Consider the following 16284-nt stretch of genomic DNA (forward strand, 5'->3'; position numbering starts at 1 on the left):
CCACTAGTCCTAGTCCTATCCCAGCAGGCCCTGCTAAAAATTCTGCCCCAGTCTTTGTTTTAGGCACCCTTTAAGTACTGAGAGACAACAATGAGGTGTCCCCAGAGCCTTCTCTTCTCAAACAACCTGAATGCTCTCAGCTTGTCTTAATAGGAAAGGTGCTCTCACCTTCTGGTCTTCTGGGTGTCTTCCTCAGGACCTGCTCCAACAGGTCCCTTTCCTTCCTGTGCTGAGGACCCCAGAGCGGGATACAGTACTCCAGGCAGGCTCTCACCAGAGCAAAGCAGAGGGAGAATTGCCCCATTTTTGGCTGGCCATGCAGCTTTTGATGCAGCCCAGGAAGCAACAATAAAATAAAGCAAGGAGCAGTACCAATGCAGTAAAAGAAAAACAGTCATTGATTCATACATTATTGTCCACTCCTCACAGAAAGCCCTTGTCAATACCCTGACTCCCCTCTGCCTCACAACCCAGCCCAGAGTGGGAACCCTCCCAACCTCCCCAGAAAATGACTTAAGGGATACAGAATCACCTCCTCGCTATGCCTCTCCTGGCTGCTGCAAAAATTAATCCTGTCCTGGCTGGATCCAGGATTCTGTGTTTTAGGCACTAAAACAGAAACCTTACCATTGGCAGTAGTACTTCTTCATCTCCCTATAATCAGAAAGCATTTATCACATGATGGCATATCGACAAGATTCTACTGACTTTCAACACATTAGGGTCCTCCAAAATGCAACAAATAACACATGCTAGACCAGGCAGCAAGAGGAAAATGTAAGACCATTCTCCTTTACATTTGCATGGATCTTTCCTGACACAAGCACTTCAGTACCGCCACAGAAGTTGAATTTCCACTTGCAGTGGCAGATTTATCTTGGACTGCTTTTAATCTTTACTCATAAATCACAATAAGCAGAAGGAAACTTCATACTTCCTCCTGCTGTTTTTACATCCTCATACTTTCAAACACCAAACAGCATTATTCAAGTGAACATGCCTTAAAAATTATGGTTTTTAGTAAGATCAACTGTGCAGTGTTCCTTAAGAACGGCTAAAGAATTAAGATGCCTTATTGAGTGCTCGAAAGTAATAATTTTGGTTCAAAAAAAATTTAGCTTATCCCTTAATTATAATTTTCTTCAGTACAAGTATTCAAGACATGAGAACAACATATTCTTCTGTTTACTGAAAGGCTAGGGTACATAAGGTTCAAATAAGATTAATGTATTGTGTACTAAGGAATTGCTGCTCTCCTTAAGTCCACAGTAAATGTGAGTCCTTTTTTTTAACCTCATGTAAATTGTAATAACCTCACCCTTAAATCAGAGAATGTCTGAAAATTGAATTAATTTGAGCAGAGGAGGGGGAAAGTGAATTACAAAATCTTACTTTTCACTGACTTCAGTGATATATCTATCATACTAAAAAAAATTGAATTTTCTGAATTTATATTCTTCATTTCTAACAAAAATTTTGGAGGATTGTTGACTTTTTTTCTAAATTTTGTCACAGAGAAAGTAATAAAACCTGCCTTCCTTTTCCAGGCACATCTATTGCATAAGAAAGTGTAAGTTTTCACTGGTACAAGTTTCAGACTCTGTTAAAGATGCTACACAGCCACTTAGATATCTGGCCTGAGTGGGCCACTAACCTATCTTTTATTCTTGCTTTGGATCATAAGACTTTGCTCCATGCAGCAATTGGCAGATCCAGCTTCAAATATCGCAGAAGATTTATAGAATTTCGGGGAGCAGGTGGAAAAGTGGCTCCCTCATTTGAAAGAATACTTAGCATGACAGCGAACTGAAAAAAAATTATATTCAGTAATTTGATGCCTATTCATCTTCTCTAAGAAATGTTGCCTTTACAGCAGATACACTGTATTCCATAGGATAACATGGAGAGCTACTGGATGAGTCCTCTTGAGGATAGATTGCCCAAGAGCAAAAGCAATCTCCTTGAAGCTCTGTAGAGCAAAGTTCCAAAAAATCTTACATTGCTAACTCATGATAAGACATTATGATTAACAGAAATCTTGATAGAATCTGTCAGGCAGTAGTTTATGACAAAATCCTTTCAATGAATAGAAAATATTTTAACAGAAAACCTTTAATGACAGTCAAATGCTTTTCTTTGTCATACCAAAGCAACAGAAATTGAGAAATTAATTAATACATTTATTTGTTTGTTAGGCTTTGAATGTAAATATGGAGATTCCTTCTGCAGTTTTTCTTGTTCTTTCACAATCTAATTCCAATGTTTTTATGCTTATGTAACAGCACACTCATCTGTAGGTTCCATTCTGCCCTTCATCTCATACCTTTTATCATACTTTTTCATTCTTGATTAGGGCACGGCTCAGTTCAAAAGTATTAATTTTTTTAGACATAGACTATCTTTCTCAGTTCATTACACCAGAAAGATTGTGCATGCAACTTCAAATACTTTTTTGCCTATAAAGTTATTTGTGATTTCTTTTCTACATGACTTCTATGGTAGCAAGTGAAACAATGGAGAAGCATGAGAATAAACACAGCATTTAAGCAGTAGTTCTACTTAGAAAAAAAAATTACACTATTCTCCACTAATGGTCATCCACAGCAACTTATCTGACCAACTGAGTCCAAAATATCTTTATCTACGATTCAATAATGCTTCTCGACAAAATACCAGTTCAATAGTTGCAATGTCCTCCTATCCAGAGTCAGAGTTTTCATAGTGCTTTGTGAAGTTAAATGAAGTTAGCTAAATGAGTATAATTTCTGGAAGGAATAGAAGACCATTATGGCCATAATTTAGGGTCCTTTTTTTAGAAGGACAAAGGCAGTCTTCTTGAGAAAAGCCCATTAAAAATGGACAAACTGAGACAAAGTTGCAAACTGCCAGTGCTCCAAGTCGAAGATGCAGAAGTAATACCTGCATAAGTACGGAGAGCCACAGAGGTGTGCTTTTCTGGCATACAGCTTGTGTGCAGGAAAGGGATTAGTAGGAAACAGGGTACGCTACAAACACCACCTCTGAGTTTACACATGTTCCTGCTGACTCATTTAGCTGCTGCTTGAGCTTGGTACTACCGGTGAACAGATCTCACTGCACGTTCCCATCAAGTAATAATGATAATTCTCATTAGAATATAAATTCATCCTGGGGAAAGGCTTGGCTAAAACAAGAGATGAAACTCACAGTGTTTCAGGTAAGAGAAGGCAGAAGGGTGAGTGATATATGAATGAAAGCCATTCATAACAGAAAATTGAAGCCACTCTAATCAGAGAGCACCTAGCTTAGAGTAAACTATTCTGGTACTTTGTCATTCCTTTATTGAATTCATGATGGCATGATCATGTGGCTACTATATGATCACATTGTATTCCTCTCTTCTCTGTAGTGTGCAATTTTGTGCTAACCAAAGTGTACCAACTGCATACACAAATGTTGCTTTCTTTGACCAGGTAAGATGCAGATGAAGGTCTATCCATGTATGACCATTGCAAATCCAAGGTTCTGCAGATCTGACAGAGCAACTAATTCGGCAAACAGACTCATGAGGGACAAGAAATTTCCCAGGAGTCAGCATGGTTCACTACATGAAAGTGCTTGACCAACCTGTTAACAATAAGTGATTCACATGGAAGATGAGGGGAGAGCAGTGCCTGACGAGTTTCTAATGAGCCGTCAATAAGGCCTTTGACGCTGCCTCCCAGAACAGCCTCAGGCTGTTGCTGTAGGGGTTGGATGGGCCGCTCTGGGATGGATTGAAAACTGGATGAATGGACAGACCTTGAGGGTGGTGATCAGTGGTGCAAAGTATAGTCGGAGGCTGGTAACTACCAGTAAACCCCGGGGGGTCTGAACTGAGTCCAGTCCTGTTTAACATCTTCATTAATGGTCTGAACGATGTGGCAGAGAGCAATTCAGCTGTTTGGCTGATGACACAAATTTGGAGGGGTAGCTGATAGGCCAGAGGGACCTTGACAGGCTGGAGAAATGAGCTGACAGGAACCTTGTATAGAGTTTGGCAAAGAGAAGTGCAGTCCTGCAACTGATGAGGAACAACCCTCCACACCAGTATATGTCGGGGGCCACCCAGCTGCAGAGCAGCTTAGCAGAGGTGTGAGGGTGGCCAAATACTGGCAGAGGCTGCCCTGAAGGGTTGTTGTAAATAATCAAAAGCTGTCTGGACATGATCATGGCAATGAGCTGTAGGTCACCTTGGGTGAGCTGGAGCATAGGACCAGGTTGCACCTTCCAACCTCAACAAGCCTATGACACTATTATTTTATGATTCTGTGAACTCCATAGGAGACTCAGTATCAAACGGTTTTCCCCCAGTTCACTACTGTCCCAAATTCATTCCGAGAGCTAAATAGGATGGAATAGCTTAGAGGCAGAATTATTTCAACAGAAAATCTGGATATTTAATTCAAACCAGGTCTTAGAGCACTTCAAACTCTAGACTGTGCACAGACAGAAGAGCAAGCGTTCAAAAACTGCTTCAGTCATTCTGGAACGAATATTTTAGCCACTTAAGCCACTAAGTAGCATTTATTAACTGAATTTCCTAAGCATATATCTAAGCTGCCAAGGTCTGAAAATTTACATCTAGATATTCACCAGTTTGATATTTCACTGAAGTAGGATTGTAATATCGCCAAACTATATCTATATTTAGTTTTATGTAAGATCACATAACTCTACCTCCATTAACAGTACAACTGTTAATGTATCATTAACATAACATTAACATAAATCTATCTTATACTAACTGGTATCACCTAGTCCCTGGAATATTATTATATCACCAAACCATCAGTTTACAATCTATTTGCACCTGGGAGATTTTCATTGTGGAATCTCACTGTCTCAAGACCTTTACCGGTTTCTTAATATTTAATATTTTCCTCAAAGCTTAACTTATGAAACTGGCTGAATCCATAAAGATACTAGTTCAAACTTCCCCCCCCCCCCCCCCATTTTTAAAAAGCAGAAATAACCATAGCAATATGTTTTTGAAAAATCAATCTACAATCTACACTGAGATTTTTCTTCCCTGGTATGTGACTACTGCTATTTTACAATTGGCTTTGGCAAAAACCAAGACATTTTTTCTTTCAACAGATAAATGCAGAACTTCTCTCCTAGACACATTTTAATGAATCCAGAATTACTGCTTCTATTTTCGTTTAATGGAAGGAGAAAACGCTCCAGATCCAGCTACTTAAAACCCCTGTTATTGTGCAGGTCTTTCAGAATACCTTCCAGTTTTCTTCTTCCATGAATGAACTTAAAATATTCGTGTCTTAATTAAAAGTGTTTCCACTTGATGTCCTGCATTCCATCTTGGTCAGCTCTTCTTTGTCAGCCTGTAGTTTCAGTATTTATGACTTCACAGTGCTTTACATAGCAGCCAATTGGGTATCAAGTCATTCCTTCCACAGGGGTAAATACTCTGCAAATTGCTTTACAAAAGGAAACAAAGTATTGCAACACAGCAAATCCACCATGCTCTGTGGTTTACCAAGACATTTTTAATGGTGTCTAGTTTTAAAGGCTTGCCACTTGTCAACAAACCAAATAACAATTAAAGACTCTAGTTGTTCAGGCCATTAGTCTAACTTCATTGCTGCAGGGAGGAGAGAAAAATCAGAGACATTTTGCTGAAAGAAAAAAGAATACTCAGATAAGAAATATTCTTTTTTTACTTGGGACTCAACATTTCATCTTGGAACAGAGTGAGACATATGATACAGAAGAACTAAATAGTACACTAGCCCGTTAATTCAGAGCAATTAAATCTCAGGTAAATAGAAGTGGGAACTCTTTCAGTTGGATTCCAAACATTTCTTAAAGGAAACTTGTGGTAAAACTACTGATTTTTGACAGGCTTCTGGTTGTACGTGTCAAACAAAGTAATAATTCAGGATTTCCAGTACCAGCTTCCCTACTAAGCATCGTTAACACACAAAGGTCCACAAGAAACAAAGGGGGACCTCAGAACCTTTCCTTTGAAGAACAAGTGTACACCTCCTCTATACACCCAGAAGGTTTTTCTGCTTGGTCTTATTCCTTGTGGGGATGTGGTCTGCTGCATTACCACAGAAGAGATTTACAGTCACTTCAGGGGTTTTTAGATCACTCTTGGTAATAAGTGGCTTGAGCTCTGAAGACAGTAAATCAATGGTTTCAACAATCCTAAGACTACAGTATTAAAAGGATTCCATTGTTCTGCAGAGAACGCCGAGCACTTTGCACACAGGTGCCTGAAAGTAATTGATGGCAGAGATCCTTCCTTAGGTATGCATGCCTGAACTGTATTCAATTCAGGGCCATTCTCAAAATGCCATTGTTTTCTTATGTAATTCACACAAGTTGCCATTGTACATTTGCTATTTGCCTGGGCATGTAATCTGAATCTTGTCAAATTATACTATCCTGATATCTTCTTCCCTGCTCTAAATAATTAAGACTTGAGACTTGTGAGACTTGGAGGGGGAGGGGGAAGAAGATAGATGTGTGTTACAGGGAGACAGGAAGTACAGGAAAATTATGAATAAGGTACAAGACTAAAATGGAATTTAAATGTGGGAATAGGCAGTCAGTTAAAAATATGGCTCACACATTATCACTAAAATATATGGCTCACACGATTGTTCCTAGCATTGGAAAGGCAAAGTAATTATTCAGTTTTGGAAATATTCTTTTCAGATGCCTAAAACTTATAAAATGTTAGATATAAAAGGTAAGAGATTTTTTTAAAAGATAAGATTTTTTTAAAAGATAAGAGATTTTACAGTACTTAACATTCTTAGTTCACAGATATTTTAAACAGCACGTTGGAAAAGAAAATACAGCATCATACAAAAATGAAGACACCGCAGATATGAAACAATTGCCAGCACAATTTTATAGTGTTTCTGTGACTATCTGGGGAGAAAATGCATATGCCTCTGTTCTAAGTGTGCTAACATGTTTCAGCTTCTACTGACTTCACAATAAAGGTAAAAGAAGCATTTTCCCCTTCTTATCTTTGTCAGAACATGGGGGAAGACAGCTAACTCCAGACTTCTTAAGTCACAATGTAAAGACTTTTTCCATATTATCATTTGCTAATGAAGGCAACTTTTAACGAGATCTACAATCATGAGGTTTTAAACTTTGCAGGATCTGGTGATATCATCACCTTTGAATCTCTGACTCCATTTTCAGTCAAATACACCCAGTAAAATTCTGCTAAGCACTCTTCAACATTTTTTCCAACTATGTCATTTACTGAAGAACTGCCAACAGAAGAGCTAGTCTCACATTTTTTATTTTATTAAAACAATACCCTAAATCACTTTCTCTACATAACTGACACTTTTCAGTAGCTAGAGTGCCAGGAGGAGAAACTTTGGAGTCAAATGGGCTTTTGTTATGACAGTTTGCTTTGGAAGGAGGGTTATTGATTTCTTCAAAGAAAATATTGCCTCAGGAGTCTAAGTTAGATGGGTGGTTAGACCTGCCTTTCACTGTTCCTTCCCCAGCCCATCCCTAACATGCTTAAAATTCTCCACAGCAATTGTTTGTGTTAACAAAATATTCTGAAGTGCTCCTTTTTCAGGGTAGTTTGAGACAATGTGAAGGAGCCCAGGCATGCAGAAACTAGACTGTTTGTGGGGAGCCATATCTCTAAGCTTAGAGATGCATTGTGCTCTGAAGCTCGCGGTCCTTCTGGGGTCTCAAGAGCTGATGGACTCAACAAGTCCATCTGACACAGTGTCTTCACCAGCCTTCTCCTATGTGTTTGCTCACTGTTATTGAATCATTTCTTCCCCCTCCTACAAAGCACTGTGGCATTCCTGAGGACAGATTTACCAGCTGCCCTCGATTCAAATTTCACTCCCACTTTTTAATTTCTTATATAAAAGCCTTTAGAATTTGTATGCAACTACACAGAAATTAAGGGGGAAAAAAAAGCTTTTGTGACATTCTTAGACTCAGCATAACCTATATCAACAAAAATGGTTGGCAAGAGGTTTGACTAAGATAATGAAAAGGCTGTGTATCCTTCCTCATTCCTGTTCATAGTCACTTACTCTCCCACTATTTCTTCCAGTTGCTTATCTGCATACACTGAGAAAACCCAGGGGGCCAGACAGACAGAAAGGCTGCTTTGAAGGGCTTTTTTTTTTTTACTTTGGAACAATTACCTAATCTTCTGTAAAATGTTGAAAAAATGTTATAAAAATATTAGAGTACAGAAAGGGATTTAAACTGCAAGAAGGAATTTCACAATTTCCCCAGTATAAACTCCAGTGAAGATATAAATACAATCTCTCTGTGTTTCCTAGGATTCTGAACAAGGTAGAAACATGTATTACATATCCCTCAAGTAGAAAGCATACTTTTTTTTTTGCATTGACATAGTCTGAGAAATACCATCACAAAATTGTATACAATGTTCAGTGTTAAAAAAATTCTTCTCAGCCATTTTTAGCTTCTGAGCTCATTATTCCTTCCCTTCTTCTACTTCCAAAGTTTTCTGATCTTCCACCTGTTCCTACCTCTTTCTGAGGAGACTTTCCTGCTGAAATATTTTGTGTCTTCTATGCATCTATTTATTCAAAGTTTATTTCCAAGAGTTATCAATGACAGGCATATAAGAAGAAGAAGAGCACATGGCCAAGTGAGCTTGGAAAGAATGTGAGAGTCTGGTCAGCGTACAAGTGTCTTTCATCTTAAACTAGAACTATACTGTGTGAGTATGTTGTTTAAAAATGGTACATCCTTTACCTACAGCAGGAAATATTTGTACTGTCTGTAGCTATAAATGCACACATGTGTGCATTTGGAAGTTATTCTTTTTTAGTGGTATTGCTTATTTCTTCTGGAGCACTGCGATAACCAGGACGTGGACTCCTGAAATCCACTAGGAGGGTCCTCAGCTGTACCTCATGTACTTCTTCATGTAGATAAGACGATTTTCTGGCTTAGATTTACAAATGTAAGTAGTTTATTGGCCCTATCCCACAAAGATACTCCTCTGTAGTGATAAGACAGCCTACCAAAAGAAGAAATAAAGATCATTAGCCAAAACAGAACATTGTGAACCTTAAGAATGTTTCATGTGAAGTGGAAGAATGAAAAGTCGGAGTATCTCAGATTAAGAGGGTCAAACTAAATAAATTTGAATATGTTAAGCAGTAGATCAAGATGCATCAGAAGTTTCATGGAAGGCACATATTTTTTTTTATTTTCTATAATGCATGAAAGCCAATTGTATGAAGATTCTTTTCTACAGTTTCATTTGTAGCAATATTTAGAGTTAACCAGTAACTAGACCAAACTAAAACTAAAAAAGCAGTTTCCTTCTCCAAAAGCCCAAAACACTAGTCACTTCCTCATGTATTGGGATACTTATGAGAGTTAACATACAGTAGTTTATGTTGCAGAATACCTTGTACACAATATGAACATCAAGCCCCAGAAAATCTGCAAAAATCTCCTAATACAAAATGCTCCCCCCAGTCATATAATATCATGAACTGAAACTTGTTATTTTACTAAAACCCTGAAATTCCACACAAATAAAACAAAACAAATCTAAAAAAACCCCGAAAGCAACAAAAATCCAAATAAGCACTAAACCAGTAATGATATTCCAATTCAAGAGAAAGTATTCTCATACACCTTTATCCCCAGGTACCAACTGCAATTCCTAGAACACTTTCTGCTGACCCAATTGTCTATCATCCATCAGTAAAATAACTCCCAATCCCTGTAGCCATGGAGAAGAGAGCTTGCATGTGTAAGAACAGCTCCTTCCCTGCTGAAAAACCCACAGCAAAACCAGCACATTCACTCCACTACAACTGACCTGCTTCGGGTAGCAAAGAAACCCAAGGATAGATGTTCTGTATTTTCTTTCTCGGTTCTTTTCTGTCTGCTTTTTGAATATGTAAACTTTCTTTGATGCAGCACAGGACTTTTGCAATTCAAAATTTTCTCATAGATTTCTGACCCATTTTCCAGAACCCTTGACACACAAAGGCAGACAGAAGGCTGAAAAGTTATTTTTTTCTGTTCCCTTTCTCACAGACTTATATGAACACCTTCACGATTTCTTCATTAAGAACAGATTTCTTCATGTGTTGAACAGTGAGTGTACATTCTTGCTTTTGTCTGTGTTATTTGTAACTGATGGAGAAAGCAGAGACATTCACAGGCTCTCAGGGGACTACAGCAGTTATCCACTACTTCTCCAGAAATTATGTCCAGAGAAGTATAGGATCAAAAATACAAATGTGAAGAGAGAAGCATACAAAGCTTGAGAGCTCTGGGGAGGAAAAGTGATGGAGTCAATGATAGGTATGATCTACTAATAAGTGACATGCTCTGTGCAGCTATGAAAGAAGTACAAAGAATTTAAAAACAGAATCAGCACCACTCGGCTCCTGACAGTAAGCGCTTTATCAAGAGTTTATATCAAGGACTTCATGGTAATATGGCTCATATTAAACTCAACTAATCTCAATCCAGGCAATTGCAATTTAAATATAGTACAATCTAACTGTCCTGTTCTTGGGTTCGGTGGCTTTAGACACAAACTGATATGGTTGTGCACCACTAATATTACACTGTACAACTGGGCCACATGTACAGAACAGCAAAGCCTAAATAGCACAAGGCCTTAATAACTGTACTTACTTAGAAGACTATCTCAAAAAGAAGGTTCAAACAAGCAGCCTGTTTATTACTTTGTTCAGTACAATTTTATAGGTACTCAATGTTGTCAGTTATTTTCTGTATATGGTTTCCCCAGCTTTCTAATTGCTATAACTCATCAATAAAAGTAGATTAGAACAAAATTGTCTGTTATGTAAACTGTGATGTAGCAACTCTCTAAAGACAAACTATTTGCATAGTGTAGTCAAACAGGTTCAAAGAAAGGTATTTAGTTATATATATATATGGTTAATCAAGTAAAAGCTAAGATGCAAATACTGCTGGAAAACTATGTACAATATCACCCCAACCTCTAACACACTCCTTTTTAAAATACCTTTTTGGAGTTTGGAGACAGCATTTTCCATCCAGGTCTTACTATGCTTCTCTTATGTGCTAGACAGAATATACCCAAGTATACCTTTTTACACCTTTCATTCTCTGCGGCATGAAAAATCTATGGGATGTGATTCTGGTGTACCAAATTAGTATTAACAGTACAAGTCCAGAAAAGTCTTCAGTAGGATTTTCAGCTGACCTTGTGAGAGGACACTGATTATAGAAAACATTTATTTTAAATTAAAATGGTATTTACAGTGTCAGCCAAACTGAAGGTGTGTTTTTAGGCAAAAGGTCTGAAAGTAATAGCCTTAATCAAGTAAAATGCATTCTAATTAAACACTGACTTTTCTCATTCCGCAAACTGCATTACTGATACAAGATCGCTTTTGGAAAAAGTCACAAAGTTCAGAACACAAGAGTTGGAGCATTCATATAAATTCATTTAAACTACACCGAAGTTAGGCTAAGTCCTGGCTTTTCACTTGTTCCAATTTCTTGAAGAAAATTCTGGGTGGTCTAAAGCTTGTATTTTTTTCAGCTACATGAGATGGTCTGATAATATGTGTTGCCTTTCTCTATAAACGATGCTCTTTCACTAATCCAGCAATGCACTTCAAAGCAGAAAACGCTAAGTTCATATGTGCAGTTTGCACTGGTTAGTTTTGATATTACGAGCTGATTTAGTTAACAATCATAGGCAGGAGAAGAGAATATCATAAAGTGCGATAGATAGAGTGTAAGCAGTAAGACCCGATTTTTGTTTCACTTTTGCAAAAAAGTTTTTCCTGGGAGCAAGGGGAATGCAAGGTCTCAAGGAATTGAAAGGGTTTTCAAGGAGTCAGATGCAGAAGCCACACTCGTGGTCGGTGAAAATGAACCAAGTAACCCTTCGAGGCTGGTGAAAATCACACTGCTAAGCACTGCGTAGGGCAGTATTATGAAATCAGGACAGACTGCAGTAAACCCCCTGAAAACGGGTCAGCGGACCTATGATAAGCTTTCTTCATTTACGTTGGGTGGGAGAAGGGCAAGGGGGGAGGGAAAGGCAGAGGACATGTATTAATATGTAACTCCAGACTCACCGATTTTGGCCAAGCTGGCCACAAGTATCCAGAGTGCAATGATATACGGCTCCTTGACGTGATCCCATTTGAAAGAGACGATGGCAAAGCTTTCGTTGCTATTTTTATGGCTTTCCGAGCTTCTCTGTCCCAGCACCGCTGGGAGAGCCATCAGCCCCAGGAGAAGCGCCACTCCAGATACCGGCCTCATCTTCAAACCACACAACAAAATCCTGCTTCCCCTTCCCGGAGAGATCCCGCCTCTCCGGAGGTCCTTGGGGGCGAGGTCCTTGTCCCTGCGCCCGAAGGCTCAGGACGGCGGGACAGCGGCGCGCGCGGCCGAGGGCGGCAGGTCCCCTCCTGTCCCGTCCCGCACCGGCTGCCCCAGGCGTCGCCTCGCGCGGGGTGGCAAAGGACGGGTCAGAGGCTCCGCGCACACGCAGATGCTTCGAGCTGGGGTCCCGCTGCTCGCCCGCACCTGCCTTTATCAGGCTGTTCCCGATCGGGCGGAGGCGGAGCTTTCCGCCGCTCCTGCAGAGGCTGCCGTGCGGGGACGGGGACGGCGATGCCCCGACTGACGGAGCACCCGGGGGTCGACGGGCAGCTCCGCAGGCTCTGGCCTGTGTCCGTGCGGCCCTGGGCTGCTGGGCAGCGAACAGCAGCGGCCCGGAGCTGCTGGCGCTCGGAGCCGGCGCTAGGAGCGCTCCCGCGGGTATGTCCTAGGGGAGCCCGGCGTCCGCGCCCGCACCGGAGCCGTGTGCGCGGGACATCCACAGGCCTCCGTTCGGGCGCTCTGGATGCTTTTGTATCGGCCTCCCTCCCTCAGCCTCGCTCTCCCGACAGGTTGTCACAGAGGAAACGCACTCTTTTGCGCTTCTCAGCCTCGAGTCCCCTTCTGAGCTCGATCGAGCTCACCGAGGGCACAGCAGCACGTTCCTCAGACCAGCTTTTCCTTCTGTCCACCAGAGAGCACCTCTTCCCACGGTGCTCGGGGAAAGGACAGCAGCGTGCAACATTCGGCTTTCCACTTAGGTCTGCTTATAGCTGCTTGTTAAGATGTACTGTATTAAAAAAGCTATGTGGCTTGGTTTACTTTTTTTTTTTTTTTTTTTTTTTTTTTTTTTTTTTTTTTTTCTTACACCTTGAGACCTTTTAGGAGATTCTACTCTCTCCCTAAAGCCTGTTAGCCTGTTTGCTATCTTGCGTGGTTCATGATATCACGGGACCATGGTGCTGCAAGCAGACGGACCCATGATAATCATCACCTTGCAGTAAAAGGACAGCAAAGCATCCTGTTCCCGACGGGCAGAGCTGAGGGCGCCCTTCCACATGCCTCAGCAACAGCAGCAGCAACTCCACTCTTGTGTGCTCCAAAACAATGTGTGCAGTCCGCTCCTTCTGTGACTTTCTGCAGAAAAACACTACCTTTTTGTTTTCCTAACATAACAGCTGGTTTTATTAGAGGTAAAAAATGAACAGGACTCCTTTAAAATTATTGGAAGACAAAGAAATTAATTTTTATTATTTCAATCACTAAGGAGAAATCCCACACACTTTTTCATAGTCATCTGTCCTGCACAGACACTCCATAAATAAATTAGCTGGTTAATTAAATCTATAAATTTCCATGGCATGTTATTGTCATTATTACCTCAAAGCAAGTGCAGGCCCCAAATTGGACCAACTGTCTTCAAACAATGAAACATCTTGCAGACTTTCTTTCCTTCTTCATTATTTAAGTGAAAGGGAATTATGTGGGAAGTTTTTTAAGAGGGAGCAAATCTGAAGACAGAATTGGCAACTCTTTTTTGGAAGCATGACTGACAGCAAAATATGTCCACATTCAGTAAATGTTGTAGACAAAGACCTGAAGAATTCTTCAGTATCTAACAACAAATTCTATCTACATTTTTTATCTTTTTCAGAGCATGACTTGGGCACTCAAATGTTGTTTAGAATTTGCTCCTAAGTTCTGTGACTGTTCTACAGGTGGCTGTAGCCAATGCCTAAGTAACATTTTTGTGGTTAGCCAGTTGAGAGAGAAAACTGTAGCTGGAATTAGGTAGCTGCTGATCATCCATGTAAACTGTTGCTGAGCCCCGTGGAGAGTATTAGCTCCTAGCCATGAACATGAATTCTGTTTGCTACTATTAGGAGAACCACGAACTGCAGTGGAGACAAGATGTCAGCAGTGTTTTCACTGTCACAACTTATTCCAAGTATGCTCATACCACAATTAAACATTTCAGCTGCAGCTAATGAAAGGTACCAGTGCTGCCAGTGTTCCATCTTATATTCATGATTTTTCCCAAATCTAATTCCAAAAAATGCTGATTGATTAGAAAAAACCATGTTGTCCAGATGGTTATTATTAAATGTGTCTTAGATCAAGAATACCTGCAGCAGGGCTAGAAAAATGGGAAAGCCTTCTCCAGTAGATCCTTTCTAGATATAAGCAAAGGCTTGGAGGAGCACCAGTTAAGATCACACCTCTGATTGCCTGTAGACAATGTTCTGCCCATGGCAACAGTAACCAAAGTTACATGCCAATTCTGAGTTTGCTGGTGGAAGAAAACAGTATTAAGGAAAAAAAGTTGCCAGTACCATCTTGTAAAAACAAGGTTTAAAACACTGTTAAAATGCCAACACTGTATTTCTTTTAACAACAAGAAGTTAATAGTTCAAAGTGCACTTGTGACTGCTTGGAATTTTTTAAAGTTGACAGGGTATCAAATGACTGTAGATATCAGGGAATTGTGGTGTGATTCATTAATATTTCAGCAGGACACAGAGAGGACAGAAGAAGGGACTGACAATCGTGAATTTCCTATAGGTACACAAATACATGTACAATAAACCAAGAATCCACTGAGTATACATGAGTTCATGTACAAAATATGTATTTGTACAAGAATACAGTTGCATATATGCATTTATTATGAGTCCATTTTCCTGTATGTTCTTTATGGAAGCCCTTACATAGTTTCCAATAACCAACTCTGTATCAGTAACAAAAACCATTGGTTGAGTATCCTGCTTGCAATAAAGATATCACACAACAGCTGATGCTTCCTGACTTCTAGAAAGACTGCAGAAGGAAAATTTCTACTTACGGAAGATTAATGATGTTGTGTCCTGAGCCTTCTTTTTTTTTTTTTTTTTTTGGCAATTGACTGAACTCCAGCATTGTAATTTCTGGAAATATCATGTACACAATGGCTTAAAGAAAATAATTATGAGTATCTTAGTATAATTGTTATACAAGTATCTTATATAACCTTCACATGACCTGTGTCCTGTAAAGATTACTTCTCGGCAATTTTTTCAAAGCTGACGTAAAAGATGATTTCAGTTTAAAAAAACCCTAAAATTGTATCAGTTTTCTCCAAAAAGCACACATAGTATTTCAGTCATGCTAATTTTGATGTAAAAGCTACAATTAACTTTTAATATTAGCATTTGCCAAAAATCTACTTAAGGTGATATGAAATTGAGAAGCACATCTCTGTCAAACTGAGAAATCTGATGAAATGAAAACTAAATTAATAAATAGCAAATATTTGGCAAGTGAAGTGTGAAAAGTCTCCTGATGCAACATAAACTATCATAAATCACTTATTATCACTCCCGTCTTTCCTCAAGGAAATGCACTTTTTTAATATGAATATCTATTAACTATGTAAGCAGGTAAAGATTTGAATGGAATACAGTTCCAATATATAATTTTATGCCATAATGCCAACTGTATACAAAGTTAAATAGAACAATAATTATTGTGAATGGAATTGCATCAATAAAACTACACAATTTGGTGAAAATTAATGTAGATGAATGGAGAACCACACAAATTTATAGTGAATGTACTTGATTCAACAGCTGACATTTTGCCAACCACTCTCCAAGTGAAATGAGTGCCGCTGTGCAAGTGTATGCTGCAAGGAGTTGGACAAATACTGTTGGACTAAGTGATGTTGCATAGCACTGTTATAAATATGAACCTCTGAAATTACATTAGAAAGTGTATATATATATATATATATATATATATATATATATATATATATGAACCCACACAATTATTACCAGTTAAGGTGGATAAGATGAAGACTAGTGTGAGAACATGAGAACAAATTAATTAGACAGGTAGTTGGAAATAGATTTGGCTGGGAAGTAGGGT

General features: G+C 39.3%; 1 protein-coding gene across 2 annotated transcripts in view; it reads right to left on the bottom strand.

Annotated features, from left to right (window-relative positions):
• The window catches only part of SLC9A3 (solute carrier family 9 member A3), a 49506-nt gene extending 37188 nt beyond the window's left edge, over positions 1-12318 (bottom strand). The window contains exon 1 of one of the 2 annotated variants that reach the window (XM_058029062.1): positions 12129-12318. In XM_058029062.1, the coding sequence (XP_057885045.1) occupies positions 12129-12318 (190 nt within the window). The remainder of the gene's footprint in view (positions 1-12128) is intronic. The other variant, XM_058029073.1, reaches the window with a different exon arrangement.
• Positions 12319-16284: the final 3966 nt, after the last annotated feature.

This window comes from Melospiza georgiana, chromosome 1 (genome assembly GCF_028018845.1).
Source record: "Melospiza georgiana isolate bMelGeo1 chromosome 1, bMelGeo1.pri, whole genome shotgun sequence".
Classification (NCBI taxonomy): Eukaryota; Metazoa; Chordata; class Aves; order Passeriformes; family Passerellidae; genus Melospiza; species Melospiza georgiana.